The 18,798-nt window shown below is 58.9% G+C and overlaps 2 protein-coding genes across 7 annotated transcripts; one reads left to right on the top strand and one right to left on the bottom strand.

Moving 5' to 3' along the window:
• Positions 1-402: 402 nt before the first annotated feature.
• On the bottom strand, positions 403-12,710 carry FBXW5 (F-box and WD repeat domain containing 5). Of its 3 annotated transcripts, none has more exons than XM_058853358.1 (9): positions 12,559-12,710; positions 11,995-12,205; positions 9,573-9,730; positions 8,783-8,924; positions 7,405-7,553; positions 5,752-6,232; positions 3,165-3,312; positions 2,692-2,904; positions 403-2,228 (listed from the first exon to the last, which is right to left on the bottom strand). In XM_058853358.1, exons 2-9 carry the CDS (start codon positions 12,182-12,184, stop codon positions 1,982-1,984), a joined length of 1,728 nt encoding a protein of 575 aa, XP_058709341.1. In that variant the 5' UTR covers positions 12,185-12,205; positions 12,559-12,710; the 3' UTR covers positions 403-1,981. The 3 variants fall into 3 exon arrangements, with proteins under 3 accessions (XP_058709341.1, XP_058709340.1, XP_058709342.1); XM_058853357.1 differs by having other exon boundaries at positions 8,783-8,957; XM_058853359.1 differs by lacking the exons at positions 11,995-12,205; positions 12,559-12,710 and having other exon boundaries at positions 8,783-8,957; positions 9,565-9,727.
• Positions 12,711-12,840: 130 nt separating this feature from the next.
• C8G (complement C8 gamma chain) lies at positions 12,841-18,798 on the top strand. 4 transcript variants are annotated; one of them, XM_058853370.1, is made up of 7 exons: positions 12,841-13,170; positions 13,778-13,917; positions 14,577-14,647; positions 14,938-15,045; positions 15,337-15,438; positions 15,613-15,651; positions 16,705-18,798. In XM_058853370.1, the coding sequence occupies exons 1-7, from the start codon at positions 12,994-12,996 to the stop codon at positions 16,887-16,889; spliced, it is 822 nt and encodes a 273-aa protein (XP_058709353.1). In that variant the 5' UTR covers positions 12,841-12,993; the 3' UTR covers positions 16,890-18,798. The 4 variants fall into 4 exon arrangements, with proteins under 4 accessions (XP_058709353.1, XP_058709352.1, XP_058709354.1 ...); XM_058853369.1 differs by lacking the exon at positions 16,705-18,798 and adding an exon at positions 15,888-16,270 and having other exon boundaries at positions 12,842-13,170; XM_058853371.1 differs by lacking the exon at positions 16,705-18,798 and adding an exon at positions 16,001-16,270 and having other exon boundaries at positions 12,847-13,170.

The raw sequence follows: 18,798 nt of genomic DNA on the forward strand, positions 1-18,798 counted from the left end.
AGCTGCTGCACCAGGGAGATACAAAGCGCAGTGAGGGGACAGTGGCATTGCAACTAAGGAGGCTGCTGTGGCACAGGAATGCCAAACAGCACTGGAGGGCTTTCTGCTTACCTGTTCTGTGCCTGTTAGTGCTTGGAAAAACATAAATCCAGGAGGCATCCAGCCCCTGGCCTGTCCTGGAGCCTGCAGTGTTCAGCCCTGGTTGCCATGAATGCTTGCTGCCCTTCAGCCATCCCCTGCCTCTCTCCTGTTACTCACAGCTATCTACCCACACAGCCCAGGGCAGTAGCCACGGGCTGGCCAGCAGCTCCTGCAGTGCCCCAGCCCAGCCCTGTGACAGTCCTGGCCTCAGCTCTGCCTCAGCAGAGCAGTGCTCAGAAAAACAAGTTCACATTGCAGAGATGCTTTAGCAGAGTATTTATTCAATGCCAGAGTGAAGAGCAAAACTCAGTACAAACAACACCTCAGTGCCTCACTCGCTGCTGCACGGAGCCACGGGTGGAGAGTTCACAGTTGGGGGAGGAGGGAGAGGCTGTTCCTTCACAGTGTGACTGTGCGGGATGTGGTGCCTGTGTGCACACACACATGAAGGAACCCCTCATTTCATGACAGAAAACCTGAGTACAGGCATTTTGGATGAAGCTGGGGCACAGCAGGACACAGATGCCGATCCTCCTGCTGCAGAGGCTGCTAAATCCATCAGTGCCATTGTGCCAGGAGCTGCCACCTCCGTCAGGTCTATCAACAACCCCAGACTGGGAATGGCACAGGAACCTGCCCCAGGGCTTCCAGGGGGGCCCCAAGATGCCTCCCCCTGCAGCTCCTTCCCAGCCCTGCTTCCAGGAATGACAGCAGCTCCTTGGGGCCCCATCTAGGCCAGATCAAGATAAGGAGCTTAATTTTAGACACATTTGGGTACCTGCTACAGGGAGAGAGAAGCTCAAGGGACAGACAGTGAACACCACTGAGTCTGTAGTAACTCCAAGTGACCATCCCCACTGGCGGTGGGGTCCTGGAGAAGCTGACCATCTCCATGGCAGGTCAGCCTCAGGGACAGGGAGCTTATTCAGCTGTCACTCCAGGCAGGAAGGCTCCATCCCCATCACCTGCAGGTGAATGAATACCTGCAGCACCTGTGGGTGCCTACACCTATTTACAGAGAACATACCTAGAGAACCTGAAGTGCCATGATTGGGTAGCGTGGGCAGGAGGTGAGCTGTCCTCACAGGTACCCCAGAAAGGGACAGCAGATCCCCCACAATAAATACGTTCCCGATCCATAGCTTATTGAAGTGCAACTCGGAGGAAGACAGAGGCAAAGCCAGCACCATGGGACCACCAGCCCTCACCCCTCCCAAGTTTGGAAACTGGTGATACCAATACACAGACCCTGGGGCCAGGCAGGCTCCCAGCCCTGGCCCTGCCACCCCCTCACTGCCCCCAGTCCCTGCTGCCCTCCCGGGCAGAGGTGCCATGGGGAGGAGGCACTTGACATTCCCCAGTAGCCAGACAAGTTGCCCATGGAGCTTTGGGACAAACACACACTAATAAAACGCCAATATTAAGAGAGTCCTGCAGTCAGGCAGCACAGCTGCACTGTGGCCCCTGCCCAGTACTCTGCAGCTGGTAACTCCCAGTGTGGCCGGCCACGTCCCCAGCTCACACAGAGCCACACTGGACGTGCCTCAGTGTCTCGAGCCCAGAGCTCACCCAGAGAGCTATGCCCAAGTAGCAACGCTGGTGAGAAGCTGTGGGAGCCCACCCTGCAGTGACCAGCTCAGCTGCTGCCCGACGGATCCACGACAGGGCCCCAGCTCTTGTGTCCTATCTGAAGCCGATGCTTCAAGGAGGAGGCAATTCCCGCCGCCAGGCTCAGCCATAGGATTTGTGTGCCTAGAGCTCATCTCTGTGCAAGGCTCAGGGCTCTGTGAGCTCAGGAGGTGCTGCAGTGAGGAAGCTGCAGGAGCAGATGTACCTGGGTTCAGCTTTTCTGGTTCATGAGCCAGGAGAAGAGCAGTTTCCTGGGCCGGGGCCTCCTGGCCTGCCGGATGCGCACAGCCCGTGGGGACCGCCACACTTTGATGGTGGTGTCATCACTGGCTGTCAGCAGCAGCTCCTGCTCCACTGGGCTGAATGCCACTGAGTTCACCACGTTGTCATGCTGCAGCTTCGCCAGGCAGATGTTGTAGTGCCGGTCCCAGATGTAGCCATGTCGATCCTCTGCCCCACTGGGGTGGAGAGACAGTGGTCAGGGTGTCCCACTGGTCCCAGTGTCAGCCTAGCAGCCCCAACCCTCTCCACCCCTGTCTTTCTGCAGGGATGGGGGCATAGGGTACCCAAGCCCCTGTCTCCATGAGCTTCATCCTGCGCAGGCAGTTCCCTCTGGGATCCAGTGCCCCTCAGCTCACCCCACAGCACCTGCAGCCCCAAGAAGGGCATTTACCACCTGCGACCAAATACACCACCAGCCCCAGATTTACCCTTTCCTCAGGGATTTACAGCAGGATATTTACAACTGGACCAGGGCAGTTACCTTTTATCAGCACTTTCCAAGTCAGTTACCCTATTCTTTCCAAACCCATTCCCTGCTCTGCTCCCAACACAAGGGAGTGTTCTGCTCACCCGGCCATCCCATAGCAACTGCCCCAGGGCATCCCAGATGCAGGATCAGAATCCTGGCCACCCCCTCACCTTGCTACAAAGTCCCTGCTGACATCCAGGAAGATGAAGAAGCACTCCTCATTGGGTGTGTAGGCCCGGTGTGCACGCAGAGCTCGCTTCACCTCCTTCATGGTCTTCAGGTCAAACACATGCAGGTCGATCTCCTCAGCGATGGGAGGCGGCTGCATCGGATCTGAGATGACGCAGTCCCGTGGCCAGGCCCGGCTGTTCACATACAGGTACCTTGGGGAGGACAGGGATGGGTTACCTGCACTGTATCAGAGTTCACAGAGCCCCCTGGCACAGCAGGGACAGAGCCTACAGCCCAGCTCACTGAAATCCAGGCTGAAACAGGGGTGATGCTCAGCAATAACACACCATTAGCACCTGGATCAGCAGGCACTCAATCCATCCACCACAGTCACTTCATGTCCTGGTCACCCCACAGAGCCTGTGAGCAGCTCTTGCCCACCCTGGCAGTTGCTGAAGCCCTCAGTGCTCACCGGTGGTCAGGGGAGAGGCCCATGCCAATGATGTGCCCATGGATGTCGATGACGTGATCCAGGGAGTCAAAGAACTCATCTGAGCGCCGTTCCTCCCCCAGCACCGGCCCTGCAGTCGTCATCTGATGGGGCAGGATCCTTTTAATCCCTGTGGGATAGAAAGCAGAGGGAGGCAGTTCCACACGCTGCTGCCAGAAGGGCTGGGGGAGATCCCAAGTTTCAGGGAGGGGATTTCCTTGGCATGGCTCAGTAAGAGCCAGCTTGCTGGGCAAGGTCTGGGACAGGGCTACTGTCCTGGCCAGGCTCCTTCAGCTCTCCAGGTGGGCTTCAGGCCAGGACCTTGCCCATGAGCAACATCCTGGCACATCCAATCCCAGACAGGAAGATCCCAGTGGGATCAGCCAAACCTCACCTCAGCCCATCTCTGGAGCACATGGAAGCTGCGTTGGCCCAGGAGACACACTAGTTGTGGAAGGGCTTTTCTCCTAAATCATTCCCTGGGCTGGGCCCATTCTCTGCAGTAGCCAGCCTGGAGCAGCCCAGTAGATGCACTGGCTGTGGCAGACTTCCCCTGACACTGTCAAGTGCAGGTGGGGATCTGTCCCAGAAAGCTCAAAGAACAGACATTTAAACCAAAATTGTGCTCAAGGGATTTGTAGCTTCTGAACCCCCAGACTAAATGAGACAAGTGATGGGTCAAGCCCTGTCCCCTTCCAGCTCTGAAGAGGTCCAAAACACAAAACAGCTTCACAAATGGTCCATCCCCAATGGCTTTCTGGAGGACCCCTGTGAGCCTCAGTAGCTCCTGGGCACACACACAGGCTTCATCCTCAGCAGGTCCAGAGGGAGCTGGAAGGTGGCCCAGCCCAGCCCATCCCATTGCCCCTCTGCAGGAATTGCTAACATCACCTTTGATTTTAGCCCTCTCCTGCAGCCCAACAAGACACAGGTGACACCCCACTACAGCTCAAGTCCAAGGCCGTTCCCAATATCCCTGTCCCTGAGCTTAGGACCTTTGGGACAGGACTGGTGTTCTTCCACCCCACCAGTGCTGCTCAGCAACATCTTCATCCTCACTTCTGCAGCACCATGCTCCCCGTTCCAAACTCAGACACACATGAGTCAGCAGGACAGGCTGCTCAACCTGGAACCAGCATGAGAAATGGGAACTCATGGATTTCAGGCTGGAGCAGCACTGCATAGAGTGGGAGGTGAGCAAAGAGTGAGCTCCTTCAGGTCCTATGGGCACAGAGCAGGTGCACACAAACTATGGGGGAAACGACACTGTAGTGACTCATGGTGAGACAGGAACTGAGCCAGTGTCCAGCCCTCCAAGCAGCAGCCTGTACTGCAAGTGTTGGCTGCCAGCCAGGGAGTCACAGAGTTCAAAGGCATCACACAAATCCCTCAGCCCTGGGAGGCTCTGGAGGAATTCCGGAGCCCAAAGGCTCTGCCTTGGTGTGTAGCAGGTTGCAGTCTGTGAGGTGGCCTTGGCTCAGCCCAGGGGATCCAGGTGCCACCTCAGCTCAGCCCAGGGCTGAGTCACCATAGCTGTCTGCAAAGCCAGTCCATGGGCAGGAGCATGGAGCAGAGCTCATTCAGTCCAGGTCATAAAACCGAGGTGGGCGAAGACTAAGTTGCTTACAGTTCTGGAAATTACCTTCCTCCACCTTACTGCTGTGGGACCATGTCATGGGAAAGTCAGGAGAGCAAGGAAGCAAGGCTGTAACTGTGTGAGCAGCCAAAGGAACTGAAACAGTCTGGCTTCACAGCAGTCTATTCTGGGAGCAACTCCCTCCTTCCCCACTCCTGGTCCTTTCCACCTCTCTGCCAGCTTTAGGGTCTCTTGGGGAAACAGCCAGTCTACCTGCTCCTGCTCCCTGCTGAGGAGCTCCCCACAGGATTTCCTGTAAATTCAGGCTCTGCTAGATCTGTTGCCTTAACATGAGTGCCCCAGGTGAGAGCAAGTGACATCCTAACACAGGACTAGGTCACCAGCACTGTCATGGCCTGGCACATGCTGCCCCTACAGCCCACTGTACCCCACTGGTACAACAGAGGAGGCTGCAGCCTGCCCAGCATCGCTCACCACACAAACACTGGCTGGTCCCATGCACGGCAGAGGAGAGGCAGGCAAGGGGCAGTGGCACCACACAAGTGACTCACACATCAACTCCATGCTGCCCAGACCAGGCTTGCCCTGATGCCCTGTCTACTCCTACAAAAGAAAAGGACTGAGGTCCCTCCACACACTCCTCCAGGGCAACTGCTGCCCGGCCCCTGCACCCACTGCTGCTCATGGCTGGTGGTGTCCTTAACCAGTAGCTCCTTCTTGCTTTTCTGCTCAGCCCTTGCCATGACTTTGGCCATGTTTCATGCTGGCAACAACAAAACAACCCTCAGGCAAGTGGAGGAGGTGGAACTTCCCTCAGTGACGGGGCCTCTGAGAACCCAGAGCAAACTGCAGCTCACACTTCACAAACAGGCACCAGAGAGACCAGGTCTTTTCCCAACCCAAATCCCAAGTGCAGCTGCAGCTCAGGCCCCCAGGGAGCCCCGGCTGTCCCAGGCTCAGACCCAGCCTTACCTATCTGGTGTGGGGAGTAGGTGAGGCATCCTGTGGTGAAGATCAAGTACTTTGTCTTGCTGTTGCTGTCTGTCGGGAGCAGGTTTGGCTCAGGCGGTTTAGTTCTGTTGCGCACAAACAGCTCGGCCACCTTTGTCTCCAGCTCTGTCTCGGTCAGGGCAGGCCTCACACGGCCCTCCATGATATCATCAAAGAACTGCTGCAGCCCATGCTCCGCCGGCACGCCCCCGGCATCCGGCAATTCCTGTACAGCTGGCTCCGGAGGCGGCTTGGGCTTGGCCTCTTCTTCCTCGCTGTCACTGCCGAGATCAAAGACTGGGCAGGTGGAGGAAGCAGCCAGCTGCTCCTCGTAGTCCAGGAGCAGATCCGGGGAATCATACCGGCTGCAGTCAGCCACCATCACCGTCCGGATGGTGCTGGCATTCAGGTTCTGGATTTTGAACAGTCTCTTCACTACATTCACATTCTCAGACTCGATGCCCTGTGAGCAGTGAGGAGAAGTGAGCAGGAAGCACCCCACGTCACTTCCACAGTTCAAACCAAGACCCGAGCTAGCACAGGGACACTGGCGCCCACAGATCCCTTCACACTGTGTGTGGGGCACTGACACAAGAAGGGCCTCCAGCTTTGTCAGCTCTACTGAGCTCCTTCCTATCCTGGATGCAGACAGAGCGAGAGAAAATGTTTCTGCAGGCAGGAAGAAGTGGAGCGAGGAAGCGCAGCAGCTGGGCAGCCCTGGTGCCACCGTACCCTGAGGTCATCAGCTGGTGCTACCTGCTGCTTTCCAGTGCAGGGCCAGGAGCTCCTGGAGTGTGCTTGTACCCCTCAGCAAAGGCACCTGGGTATCTGCTCCAGACACACAGAGCAGGTCCCTCTCTGCCTCACTGTTCCCAGCCTGCAGCTGTACTCCCACACCCCTGTTATGGCCAAAGTCCTTCCTGGCCTCTCAGGGATGGAAGGGGTAATGCTGGGGCAATGCTTCAGTGTAGCACAGAGATGTGGCTGTGGAAAGGGTCTCTGCTACCAGAGGATTTTACCTGGGGTTAGCATCTTGTTAAAATCACAAAACATGGGGATGTGCAGATGTGACACAAACAGAGGGAACAGGACTGAGCAGCCCAAGTGCAGGGAGTGAATGAGCAGTTCGAGGCCAGCACACTCAGGTCCCCAAGTCTCACCATGGAATCAGAAACAGCACCTGGACCAAGAAACCTCAGCAAGGCCAGGCAGGGCTGAGCTCAGCTTCCAGCTCCCAGGAATACCCTGAGCTACCAAGTGGGAGAAGGGCCATTGCTGGGACACACACTAGGCTATAGCAGTCACAGACCCAACTTCAGATTAGCAAGGACCTCAGCAGCCCTGCTGTTGGGCAATACATGCTGTGGTGCACTGCAGCCAACTCCACAGCCTAATTAATGTGGCAAAAGTTAATGAGATCTGAGGGCAGAGTTAGAATAGTGTAGTGAGTACCACAACACCAAGCATGGAGAAACCTCCTGTAAGGGTTGCCTTGAGCTCAGGATCCTGAGGGCAAGTCAGAGGAGACAAACAGGGAGGACAGGAGGATTGAGCCATCCTCCCCTGCAGCTTTCCCTCCCCCAGAAGCCAGCAGGAAGCTGCATTGCCTGCAAAGCTGGAAGGAAGGCAGCTCACCTGGAAAGCATTGTTCAGCCACAGGACCGAGCAGGAGGTTATGCGCCCAATCCGATGCAGATTGCCTGATATCAAATTGGTTTCATTCAGCCAGCATCCAAACACATCGTAGGGCTTATTCCTCACCCTGGAAAGCAGTGTGAAGTTCTCTGGAAGGGAAACATGAGTGTGAGGCGGTGACTTCCAGCAAGAGCCCTGGAGAAACCGTGTGGGACAGGGGAAGTGGATCCAGGTCTCTGTAGGAGAGGCCAACCCCATCCAGCTCCCAGCCACGGCTTCAGAGAAAGATTATTTCCCTTTTCTCCAGAGATATGTGATGATACCTTGCACAAAGGAAACCAAAATAACAGGGCAGTGCACAGAGCCAGAGCAAAGAGCAATCCAACCACCCATCCTTTCCTTGAGTGGGGCCCAGAGCAGGCCCTGGGAACAAGAACAAGTTAAACACATACAGAATTTCCCTCCCATCCCTGGGGCTTGAGGCTTCACCAGCCAAGACAGCTGTGCCCTCCTGATAGCTGGTACTGTGGGACTCTGCACAAAGATGGTGAGATAACATGGTGGGGATAAGCCTCATACACAGAGCTGCAGCAGAAGTGAAAGAGGCTCAGGTGACAAAACCTCAGAAAGCCCTGTGAGACCTAAGGGTGAGACTACAGCCACAAAGGTGATCTGGATCCAGCCACTCTCCTGTGTAGATGGGCTGAGAGAGCTGGCTGTGTCCAGCATGGAGAAGACCTTAGAGCCCCTCCCAGTGCCTAAAGGGGCTCAAGGAGAGCTGGAGAAGAACCTGGGAGAAGGGATGGAGGGACAGGACAGGACTGCCAGAGGGCTGGGTTAGACGGGATAGTGGGGAGAAACTGTTCCCTGTGAGGGTGGTGAGGCCCTGGCACAGGATGCCCAGAGAAGCTGTGGCTGCCTCTGGATCCCTGAAAGTGTCCCAGGCCAGGCTGGATGAGGCTTGGAGCAACCTGGGATAGGGAAAGGTGCCTCTGCCCATGGCAGGAGGGTTGGAATAAGATGAGCCTTAAGGTCTCTTCCAACCCAAACCATTCTGGATTTCTGTTGCTCTATGCCAAGCACCACATTCGCCAGAGGCAGGGCCTTCAAGATGAGTGATGTGGTTAACAGTTGCCCAGACTGGCACTTAGAAGAGAAGTGAGGCTAAATACACAACACACTACCTTGAGGTACTGCTGTAGTGACCTGAACAGAGTTAAGGCTGTCTGTGAGGTTTCCCCTCTAGAACTGTGATTGGAACCCCTTAGCTCAGGAGTCAGGACATGCTGAGGCAAGGCTACTGCACACCCAGAGAAGAAGGGAACCCCCTCACCCAGCACTCATATACCCCAGTGAGCCCCAGGGAAGCCCCACTTACCCATGCTGATCACAGCAATCTCTCCTGAGGAGGAGTTGTGAGGCCCCACAAAGACACCAGATACCAGCAGGAGGGAGTCATCGGAGTTGAACTGGGAGAACTGGGTGTAGCTCCAGTTGTATGGCCTCATGTTGGAGCTGTGCTGCAGGGAGATGTCCAGATCATTGCTCCAGATCTACAGAGATGGACAATCAGGAAGCTGCTGAGAAGTCTGAGAGTGGTTCTACTTTATCTGTTCTGCCAGTACTCACCAGGACATGAAAAACAAACATTATCAAAAACCCCATTTAACTGCCTCCTACTCGCTACATCCCTGTCCCTTCCCCGGACAGAAAATGGAGAGGGGCTAAATGGAGAACTGCCACTCCATTGGTCAGAGGAGATTGAGTTCATGCAGTGAATGGTGCTACCACAGCTGGGCTTCCAGCATGTTCAGACAGATTCCTCCCAGGACAACAACTCAGGGAAAACACGATCCACTGCAGTGGATCATTATCTTCCCAGTCTTCATCAGACCCATGGCACAACAGGGCACTGATCTTTACCTAGAAAGCAAGGCACCTTGGCCACCTACACACACACTCTGGAGCTGGAATCCATAGCCCCCAAGGCTACATTTGCAAGAGTCATTAGTTCTGTGGCTTAGAAGACAGCTCAGCACCCACAGGAACCAGCCCAAGTCCAGGGACATCTGGTCAAACCTCTCCAAAGATTTCCCAAAGGCTGCTCTCAGGGCTAAGCCCCACTGGACCTAGGCTGCAAGGGCTGGGCAGGGCACCTACCACTTTACCTTGACCGTGCAGTCTTTGGAGCATGATGCAAACAGGCAGCCAGAGTGGGAAAAGCTCAGGTGCAAAACTTGGTCATTATGCTCCTTCAGAGCCTGCACTTCTACGCAAGGGATGGTGTCGTAGAGCCTCTGGAACTCATCGTACCAGGAGACAGCACCTGCAGCACAGAGCACGGACACGGGACGGGAGTGTGAGTGGAGGGAAGCTGAGCTGGGCTAAACATGGCATCAGGCTTTAATAAATCAATCCTGGCTCCTGAGAGCAAGGCCAGAAGCTCTTCTGGGGCACCAACCCAGGGCTGTAGCTCAGCTACCAATCCTCAGCATTTTCCTCAGCAGCTTCGCCACTCCCAAACACAAAAAACCCTTTCTTCCAGTGCACAGACTGCTCCACACCACATCTCTGCTCTCCAAACCAGCAGAGTCCCTGCTGGAAAGAGGCACTGGCTGTCAGGCCAAAACCTTGCTCAGGACAAAACACTCCTGAAAAGGAACATGTGCTCGAGCACAACCAGATCAACCAGGTGGGACAAGAGGAAAGCTGGGAAGCTGCTCCTCACCATACCCAGCTCTGCATTGATTAGCTCTGCCTTGTCTAACACAGAATTAAGACGGCTCCAGAAAGGGTCTGGGACCAGGAAAAAAACATTTCCATGAGGTAAGAGACTTGAAGAAATGAGACAGAAGAACAGAAGCTGGGCACAGTGTGCTGAGCACAGCCTGGGGCACACTCACAGGAGTCTTACTGATGGACAATAAAAGATAAATAAAGAAGATTTTTAATGAAGGGCCCAGCCAGGCAGCCTACAGACTTCTGGTAGCAGCAAATCCCAGAGAGCCAAAGAGGATTAGCCATGCATATGGATAAGGGCCAACTTTCCTAGTGACACTGAACAGGACTGAAGGATTTTTTGGAACACGCTGCAGCCCAGGAGGCACCTGGAGGGACCAGCTTGCTGCCAGCACATCCCACTGCTGCGTGAGGCTGGGCACTTCAATCCCCTCTGAGCCTCCTCGTCCCGGCCCATCCAGCTGTGAAAAGCCTGAGCAAGCCCCATTTGGAAGCAAACCCAACATTTCATCTTACAGACCCACTCGATACCATTCCTCTAACCATGGAGCTGTCAGGGCAGCCAGGCTGGCAGAGGTATTCCCCAAACTCACGCTCCAGCCCCTGCCCACGCCTGCCAGCTGTCCCTATCCTGCTGCCTGGTGCAGGGTGCCCACAGCTCCAGCAGCCAGGGAGGTGCCTGAATTCGTTACTGAGCTACACCAACTGCTTGATCCTAATTAATGCTCAAGAACAGGGCTGGCAGCTGACTAAGCAGCTCCAGGAGGCTGGGAGGGAACAAGCCTGGTCAAAAGGCTTCAGAAAAACCCTAAAGAGAACATCCTCAGCCCCACGGAGCTCCCAGGGTCTGCAAGAACAAAGTCACACAGGCTGGAGGAATCCCATTGACATCTGCCTCCTCCCAGAGCCCTTCTGCGGTGGTGCTCCTGCAGGAGGAGATCAGCTCCCATTGCCTGGTTCTTGGCATTTCCTGCTGCCCTTCTGCAGCCACTGCAACTCACAACCCAGGATTCAATTACCACAGTTGGGGTCCCCTACACAGCCCTCTCACACCATGCAGCGCACTGGAATGGGCTGCTTGGAGAGAAATCCGCCTGGGCAGCAAGAGCTCCTGCTGCCGGGTCCCAGCTGGCGTGACAGAGCTGGGTCATCCTCCCAGACTGCACCAAACTGCTTCCAGCACTGGGTGCTCAGCAGGGAGCAGAGCTGTGATCACACGACTGCCACCCCCAAGCCTTCTGACAGCTTGGCCAAGGACAGCCCTGCCAGGCTGTGTCAGCTCCTGTTGTGAGCCCTGATCAAATCCAACCTGCCCTGGTGCTGTGGGGCAGCTCCTGACTCAGCACATGTCCCCAGCACTGTCACAGGGCCCCACGTCCCCAGACAGGCACAGGTGGCCCTGCACAGCCCAGGCAGCCAGAGGTGCTCGCTGCAGCGCCCATTCCAGCTGGAGAAGTGACAGAGCTGCAGCAGCAAGTCCCAGAAAGGCCAAGGCAGCAGCGACTGCACAGGTGCCATGCGGGCTGGGATGCAGCAGCATGTGGCGACACACTGCACCTCCCGGGATGTCCCTGGGCAGCAGCCACAGAGAGCGCCTGCCCAGAGAGCTCAGAAACCTCCTTTCTGTGAAAAGAAGGGAAAGGCAAAGCATTTCCAGCCCTTTGACCCCCTGGCAGACCCAGAGCCCTTCCCGTGCACATCTCAGCCCCACGGCACCGTGACACGGCTGAGGGGACGCGGCTCGGGGTTCCCAGCACGCCGGGAGCGGAGGGCAGAGCAGCGGCTGCCGTGTCCGTCCCGGGCTCAGGGCAGCTGCCATCCCCGGGCCCAGCCCCGTGCCCCGGAGCGCACCTGGGTGCCGCGGCACATCCCGGGACACGCGGTAGTAGCGGTAGAAAAGCTCCTTCCACAAGAACTCGTCGCGAGCCACGGCGCGCCACTGCTGGCAGACGAGCCCCACCGAGAGCACGTCGGCGTGGTCCAGGTACAGAAAGATCTCGAACAGGACGGTGTCCGGGAGCCGGGGGCAGCCCGCGTCCATCGTGTCATTCTGCCGCCGCGCCTGGAACCGAGCGCAGCGCTGCTGTCAGCCCCCAGCAGCGGGCCCGCCGCCCTCCCGAGCTCCGCCCGCTGCTCCCTTCCTGCCCTGCCCGGTGCCCCGCTGTCCCCCGTGGCCAGTGTTCCCCCCGTGCCGTGCCCGGTGTCCCCGCTGTCCCCCGTGGCCAGTGTTCCCCCCGTGCCGTGCCCGGTGTCCCCGCTGTCCCCCGTGGCCAGTGTTCCCCCCGTGCCGTGCCCGGTGTCCCCGCTGTCCCCCGTGGCCAGTGTTCCCCCCGTGCCGTGCCCGGTGTCCCCGCTGTCCCCCGTGGCCAGTGTTCCCCCCGTGCCGTGCCCGGTGTCCCCGCTGTCCCCCCGCACCTCGGCGGCTCCGCTGCCCCCGCCCCGCCGCGCCACTTCCGGCCGGCGCTCCCGGCGCTCCCCCGCCGGCCAATCACCGGGCACGTCCGGCCGCAGCCCCGACGGATCGAGCACAGAGCTCCCCGCAGCGTGCCAGACGCAGCGAGGGGAGCGCAGCGCGATCGCTCAGAGTGCCCCGCCCCGCCCACGCCCAGCACAGACCACGCCCCGTGAGCCCCGCCCATGTCCCGTTAGACCACGCCCCATTCCGGACAGGCCCCGCCCACCCCGGATCTCCCGGGGCCCTCCCCAACCTTCGGCCCTGTCCGGGCCCGCTCCCTTGGCTCCAGCCGGGCCGGGCCCGGCGGTGACCCAGGCGATGACCCCGGCGGTGACCCCGGCGGTGACCCCGGCGGTGACCCCGGCCATGACCCTGTCCAGCCGCCACCAGGTCTCATGGCTCCCGGTCGCGCCCGTCTCGCACACCGGCGCATGGCGGCCCTGCGCACCCTCCTGCTCCTCGGGCTGCTCCTGACGGCGCGGGGGCAGAAGGCGGCGCAGAGAAGGCGGCCGCCCCCTCCCCAGAGTGCCCTGGAGAAGGTGGTGGCTCAGGAAGGGCTCAGCCTCCACCAGGTGAGCGGTCGGGCAGAGGGGTCCGTGGGCATCCGCTGAAGCCGCTGCAGGGAGCCGCGGTGGCTCCTGTTTCGTGTACCCCCGGTGTCCCCCCCAGACCCACCCTTGCAGACCCCCACTGTCCTCCCCACTCAGCCTCCCAGCCCGTCCCTAAGCCCCTCGGTGCCCCCCGCCCCAGCCAGAGCCTAGCTCAGCCCCAGCACTGCCCGCAGAGCAGGTCCCTCGACCATCTGAAGCTGCTGCAGGGTTTGTGCAGCCGCCCTCACTTTGGGGCTGTGCTCCTGGGGCCGAGCTGGGGCTGCAGCAAAAAGCGATGCGCAGCACACACCCAGCGTGGCACTGAGGTGCCCGCAGTGCTGTGGGCAGTGCGAGCCATGGGCAGGTGCCTTGGACATCCCCTACACACCCCCAGCCTGTCCCTGTCTCAGGCTCCTGCCCTGCAATCCCACCTACCGGCACCTGAAGGGCAGTTGTGCCCTGTGGGCACCCCAAGTGACAGGCTGTGGGCAGAGGTGCCAAGTGAGAGGAAGGAGGGTGCTCAGGGTGGTTGAGTGGTGCCATCCCAGGCTGGTGGCCCTGTAGATGGTGCCACCCCTGTGCCCTGCAGCTCTCAGGGAAGTGGTTCCTGGTCAGCATGGCCTCCCGATGCAGCTACCTGCTTGAGCACAGCCACCAGCTGGAGGCCACGACAGTGACAATATCCATCCTGGATGGGCAGAGCCTGGCCATCAGCACCTTCAGGAAGCTGTGAGTAATGCCAGACACAGGGTCTGCGGGCAGGGACAGGGGTGCTGCAGGCAGGTCAGAACAGGACTGATGCCCTGGGATGGGGACTCTGAAAGCAGGTCAGAGCAGTGACAGTGCCCTGGCCACAGACTCCAAACAGGACAGAGCTGCCCCAGAGCCAAGCGTTGTGGGATACCCTCCAGAGAGTTTCGTAGTAGAAACCCTGGCCATGAATGGCACCCTGCCACCCACACAGCCACTAGCTCAGGCTGGGCTGGGTGTGCCCAGGCTGGTCCGTGTGAGGACAGCCAGGCTGGCAAAACTGAGGCACGTGGTGGCTCCATGGCTGCGCAGCCCAGGACTGGCTCTTGGGACCATCCCAGAGGCAGCATGTCTCAGGATGAGGACCTTCAGCACATCTGTGAGCACTTTCCCCAGCCTGGTGGGCCATGAGGTCCTGACCAGGCTCAGTGCTGCAGGGGTGTGGCAAGGACACCTTGGGCTCAACAGATTTTGGGCTCAGCATCTCTTACAATGTCTCCCCAGTGTTCTGGGATATCTTTCCCTGGGGGGAAAACAAAGTTCCAAGGAAACAGACAGCATGTGTGCCTGGGCGGGCAGGGACCCAGGAATATCCTCCACAGCCTGTACTGACATCTCCTCCTCCTCTCCCCATGCAGGGACAAGATGTGCTGGGAAATCAGGCAGCACTACCTTCCTGCCCAGGCCCCTGGACGCTTCCTGCTGAAGGGTGAGGGAGACTGGTCTGGGGTTGCTGGAGCACCCCAGTCCTGCTCTCAGCAGGGTTTTGGTACCAATGTCCCTCTTCCCAGTGCACTCCCAGTATTCTATGTCTTGGGTCCCTAAGTGCCAGATGCCATCACGGGTGACATGATGGGCTGGTGTCTGTGGGGCTGCTCCACTCTGGCCTGATTTTCACCCCTTGTACACCTGGTTTGTGGTGAAATGAAGCCCCTGCATGATGCTGGGGCTAACCAAGATTGACCAGGACTAACTGGGCTATCCTCTTGTCTTTCCCAGGCCATAGGAAAAGCAGCAAGGTGGATGTGGTGGTGGGTGAGGCTGACCCCAGCAACTTCATTATCCTTTATTACCAGAAGGGCCGCAGCATCTCTGTTAAGCTCTATGGTAGGCTTTGACTCGGGGCCTCATGGCAGGTGGAGGACAGGGGTGGGAAACCCATGCTGGACTCAGGAGAGGCCAGCTGAAGCCTTGGAGAATCCAGCCTGGGAATGGGGGTCACTCCCAGCTGGAGACTTGTCCCCAGATGCTGTGGGGGAGCAGGTAAGGAGGGAACTGGGAACCCACTTCTCTGAGCTGAAATCCCCATGGGGCCTGAGCCTTGTGTGGGGACATGGGGGGCTTCAGGCCAGGGCCAGGTAGGGCCTGAGGCCTCTGATGGTGTCTCCCCACGTACAGGACGGACCAGCCTGGTCAGTGATGCCATCATGGAGAAGTTCGAGCAGCACATCAGGGCTGTGGGTCTGAGTGAGGATGTGACCTACTACTTCCCCACCTATGGTGGGTGGCACACAGTCCTCAGGGAGACCTGTGTGGGTTCTGTCCTGATGCTCTGGCCACCCCAGGGACAAAGATGCAAGAATGGGGCTGTGCCCTGCAATGTCCTGGGGGTGCAGGGACTGGAGGGTGCCAAGCTCCAGACAAGGTGATCCCCCCGGGCTCTGTCTCTTACAGGGTTTTGTGACTCTGCAGATGAGTTTCACATCCTTGATGGTGAGTTGGGGATGCTGGGTGATGTGCTGGGTGCCCTCTCCTATGTGCCAGGCTTGGTCCCACACTGGGTGTCAGTTGGGTGTCCCTGTCCTGGCAGTGGGCTGGGCACACTGGGCCAGATCCACACTGCACCATGACTGTGTAGTCCTGCCCCAGGAGTGTGGGAGGGCTGGTCTGGCACTGGAGAGGCCATGCCAGACCATTCCCCAGAAGAGTCTGTGCTCTTCTGTGCACAGTGTCACTCAGAATGGGCATCAGGTACATCCTGGCAAAGCAAGCCCCACTCATCCCCCACACGGGTCAGACTGGGCATGGACACCCCCCCAGCCCCTCAGCACTTCTTTTCCAGAAACGAAGCTGTAGGTGCGGATGGAGTTGCCATGGGGTCTCAGAGCTCAGCCCTCACCTCAGCCAGCTGCCCATGTCCACACAGATCTGAGTCTGCTCCCCCTGCTGCTCCACAGTTCTGGAGCCAGCCTTGGGGCTCCTCAGCCCCTCCAGCTGTGCTGGCAGCTGCGCTTGTCCTTGTCCTGTGCCCCCTAGCTTGTGTCCCCCCTCTGCTCTGTACCCCACTCTCCTGCAGCAGCCAGCAACACCCCAATAAACACCTCAGAGAAGAGCCTGTGTACAGGCCAGTCACCTCTTGCTGTGCCCCAGCCAGGCCAGCACTGCCTCCCCCATGGGCTGCCAATGCCTTGGACATGTGCTGAGGGGGTGTTTAGGGGCTGTGCAGCCCCCTTCCATGCAGACCCCTGCCATCTTTTCTGTGAGCCTTCACCAGCCATGGGAGAGCGGGACAGAATTGTGTCAGTGGTTCCTGTGGTGTGAATTGTGTGGTGGTTCCTGTGGTGTGGTACCTGTCGTCAAGCTGGCAGGGGCAAGGGAGGTCCCAGCACTGAGGGGAACAGTGCTGTCCCTGGGGCCACACGGGGCATGGACTTAGGGGCACTGGGGAGAGCACAGCATCTGCCTTTTCTCCCAACAAGCTGGGAGATCACTCAGGGACCCCAGGGGATGAAATCTTAGTCCCACAATCCTGCTTTCTGTCCCCAGGACCTCCAGGGCCAGGAAACACCCTGTTCCCCTGCCCCAGCCCTGCAGAGTTTGTTCCTCGAGGAGCTGCTGCCTGCACTGGACTCCTGCCCACAGCCAGCACCTCTCAGACAGACAGGCAGGGCACTGGAGGAGCTGGAGGGCTGGGTAGACCCCTAGGGTTAATGCTGCAGCCCCTCATCTGACCCCTCCTCCCAGCCGAGGCTGCCACATTGCAGGCGAAGGGATTGGCACTGGCTCCAGGAGGGGACGGGGCAGCCCCCAGGGCGGGGAGCAGCCGTCTGTCCACAGTACAAAAAAGCATTTTGCAATCCTAGCGGGAACTGCTGGCACGTGTTGTTTATCAGGGAATTATGTAAGGGAAGGCACGTGTTGTGCCAGAAGCCAGTTCCCATTCCCAGCACCCGTGTCTAGCCTGGCCGCCCCCCGAACCAGACAGAGCCGGGCTGTGCTGGATCCAGCCCATTTTACCTGCACCCCGAAGTGGCTGCACTGGGCAGGGGGATAAGGGAACAAGGGGAGAGACCCGGGGAGCTGGGCTGGGCCGTAAGGATTCCCCACACCCTTCATCCCGGCTCGGATCATCCTTCGTTGGGGCTAAACCATTTCTGAGTGCAAACACCCAGGTTATGCCCAAGGGTCTGTGTCCGGCTGCCGCAGGAACCCACAGTCCAGATACTCCGTCCTGCCCCCAGCCTTGCTCTTTCTGCCCCTCGCCACTGTTGGTGTCCCCTATGTCCCCAAGTGCTCCCATACTCCTGAGCTTGCACCGGCTTTGCCACACAGCTGGGCTGGCTCCCAGCTTTGTCACCCTCAGGAGACCCGGGCACCACCTGGGCATCCATCGGTCACCCCCTCCTGGCACCTGGGCAAGGAACTGGAGGTATCTGGCAGCAGGGGGACGTTGTGTTCCTGCTGCAGCGCCAGGTGACAGTGACACCCCGGGTGTTCCTTGCCTCTGTGCCTGATGGAGAGTGTTCCCCCAGCACCCTGGGGGTGAGCTCTGGGGGAGACTGAGCCCCAGCCCAGCATGCAGGGCCCCAGCCAGGCTCTGGGTCACCTTGTCCTGCTGGAAGCCAGCTTGGACGGGAGTGATGTCCTGGGCATGCAGTGTCCCGAGCAGGGCCAGTCCCAGTCCTGCCTGGCTCAGCTTTTGTTTTGTTTTAATAAATCCACGGGGCCGAGCAGGCGCGGAGTGTGCAGGGCAGGGCGGCCTCGCAGTGGGATGAAGGGAAGGGAATGTGCAAGGGGGGCTGCCAGGGGAAAACCAGCTGTTCTGAAAACATGCTCCTTACGTAAAGCACCCTGGCAGGGCTGCACCGCGGGTCTGGGTCTCTGCCCGGCATAGCCAGCCCTGCCCAAACCCTGCCAGACCCGTGGGCATTGCTGCTGGCACCAGCATACATCCCCTGCCCTCAGCCTGCAGGGGCGTCCCCAGATTGAGTGGGATACCTGAGTACCTGCTGGTGACCCCAAACCAAGGAGGACAGCATCTCCAGCCCCTCCAGCACCTGGCAAAGGGTGCAGGGTGGTGGGGCAGGTGGGCTGTCAAGTCCTAAGGTGCATCTGGCTGCATGCTGGTCCCCAGAGAGCTGAACATCTCGGGGCTCCCCAGCTCACCGGTGGGACACACCCCAAGGGTGCTGAGTTGGGTGTTGCAGGGACTTAAGGCAAAGCAGGAGGTCCCACAGGTACCAAGTCCCATGGGTTGGGTTGGGACCTGGCAGGCCCTGGATTTCCTCCATCTCACTGAAGCCCCACTCTGGGTCTGAGTGAGGCCACCCTGTGTGGATGGGGCAGCGCTGGCCCCTCTCCATGGGCTGCTCCCTGCCCCAGCCCAGCAGCACTGGAGGCAGGGCAGCCACTCCGCTGCCCGCTGGCTGTTTTCACTGCAGAGCATTTTGGCACCCTGGAGCAAATACATCATATCAACAGGAGGGAAGCATTCACAGGATCCCCTGCTTGTGCTTTGGCTTCAGCGCTCTGTCCTGCCCCAGCTTGCATAACAGCATGGGGGGAGGCAGGGCTGGCTGCCCGGGGGCCCCTGCAATGCCTGACCATAAATAGGGGCTGGACAAACTCTCCAGCACTGCA

Source organism: Poecile atricapillus, chromosome 20, assembly GCF_030490865.1.
Source record: "Poecile atricapillus isolate bPoeAtr1 chromosome 20, bPoeAtr1.hap1, whole genome shotgun sequence".
Lineage (NCBI taxonomy): Eukaryota > Metazoa > Chordata > Aves > Passeriformes > Paridae > Poecile > Poecile atricapillus.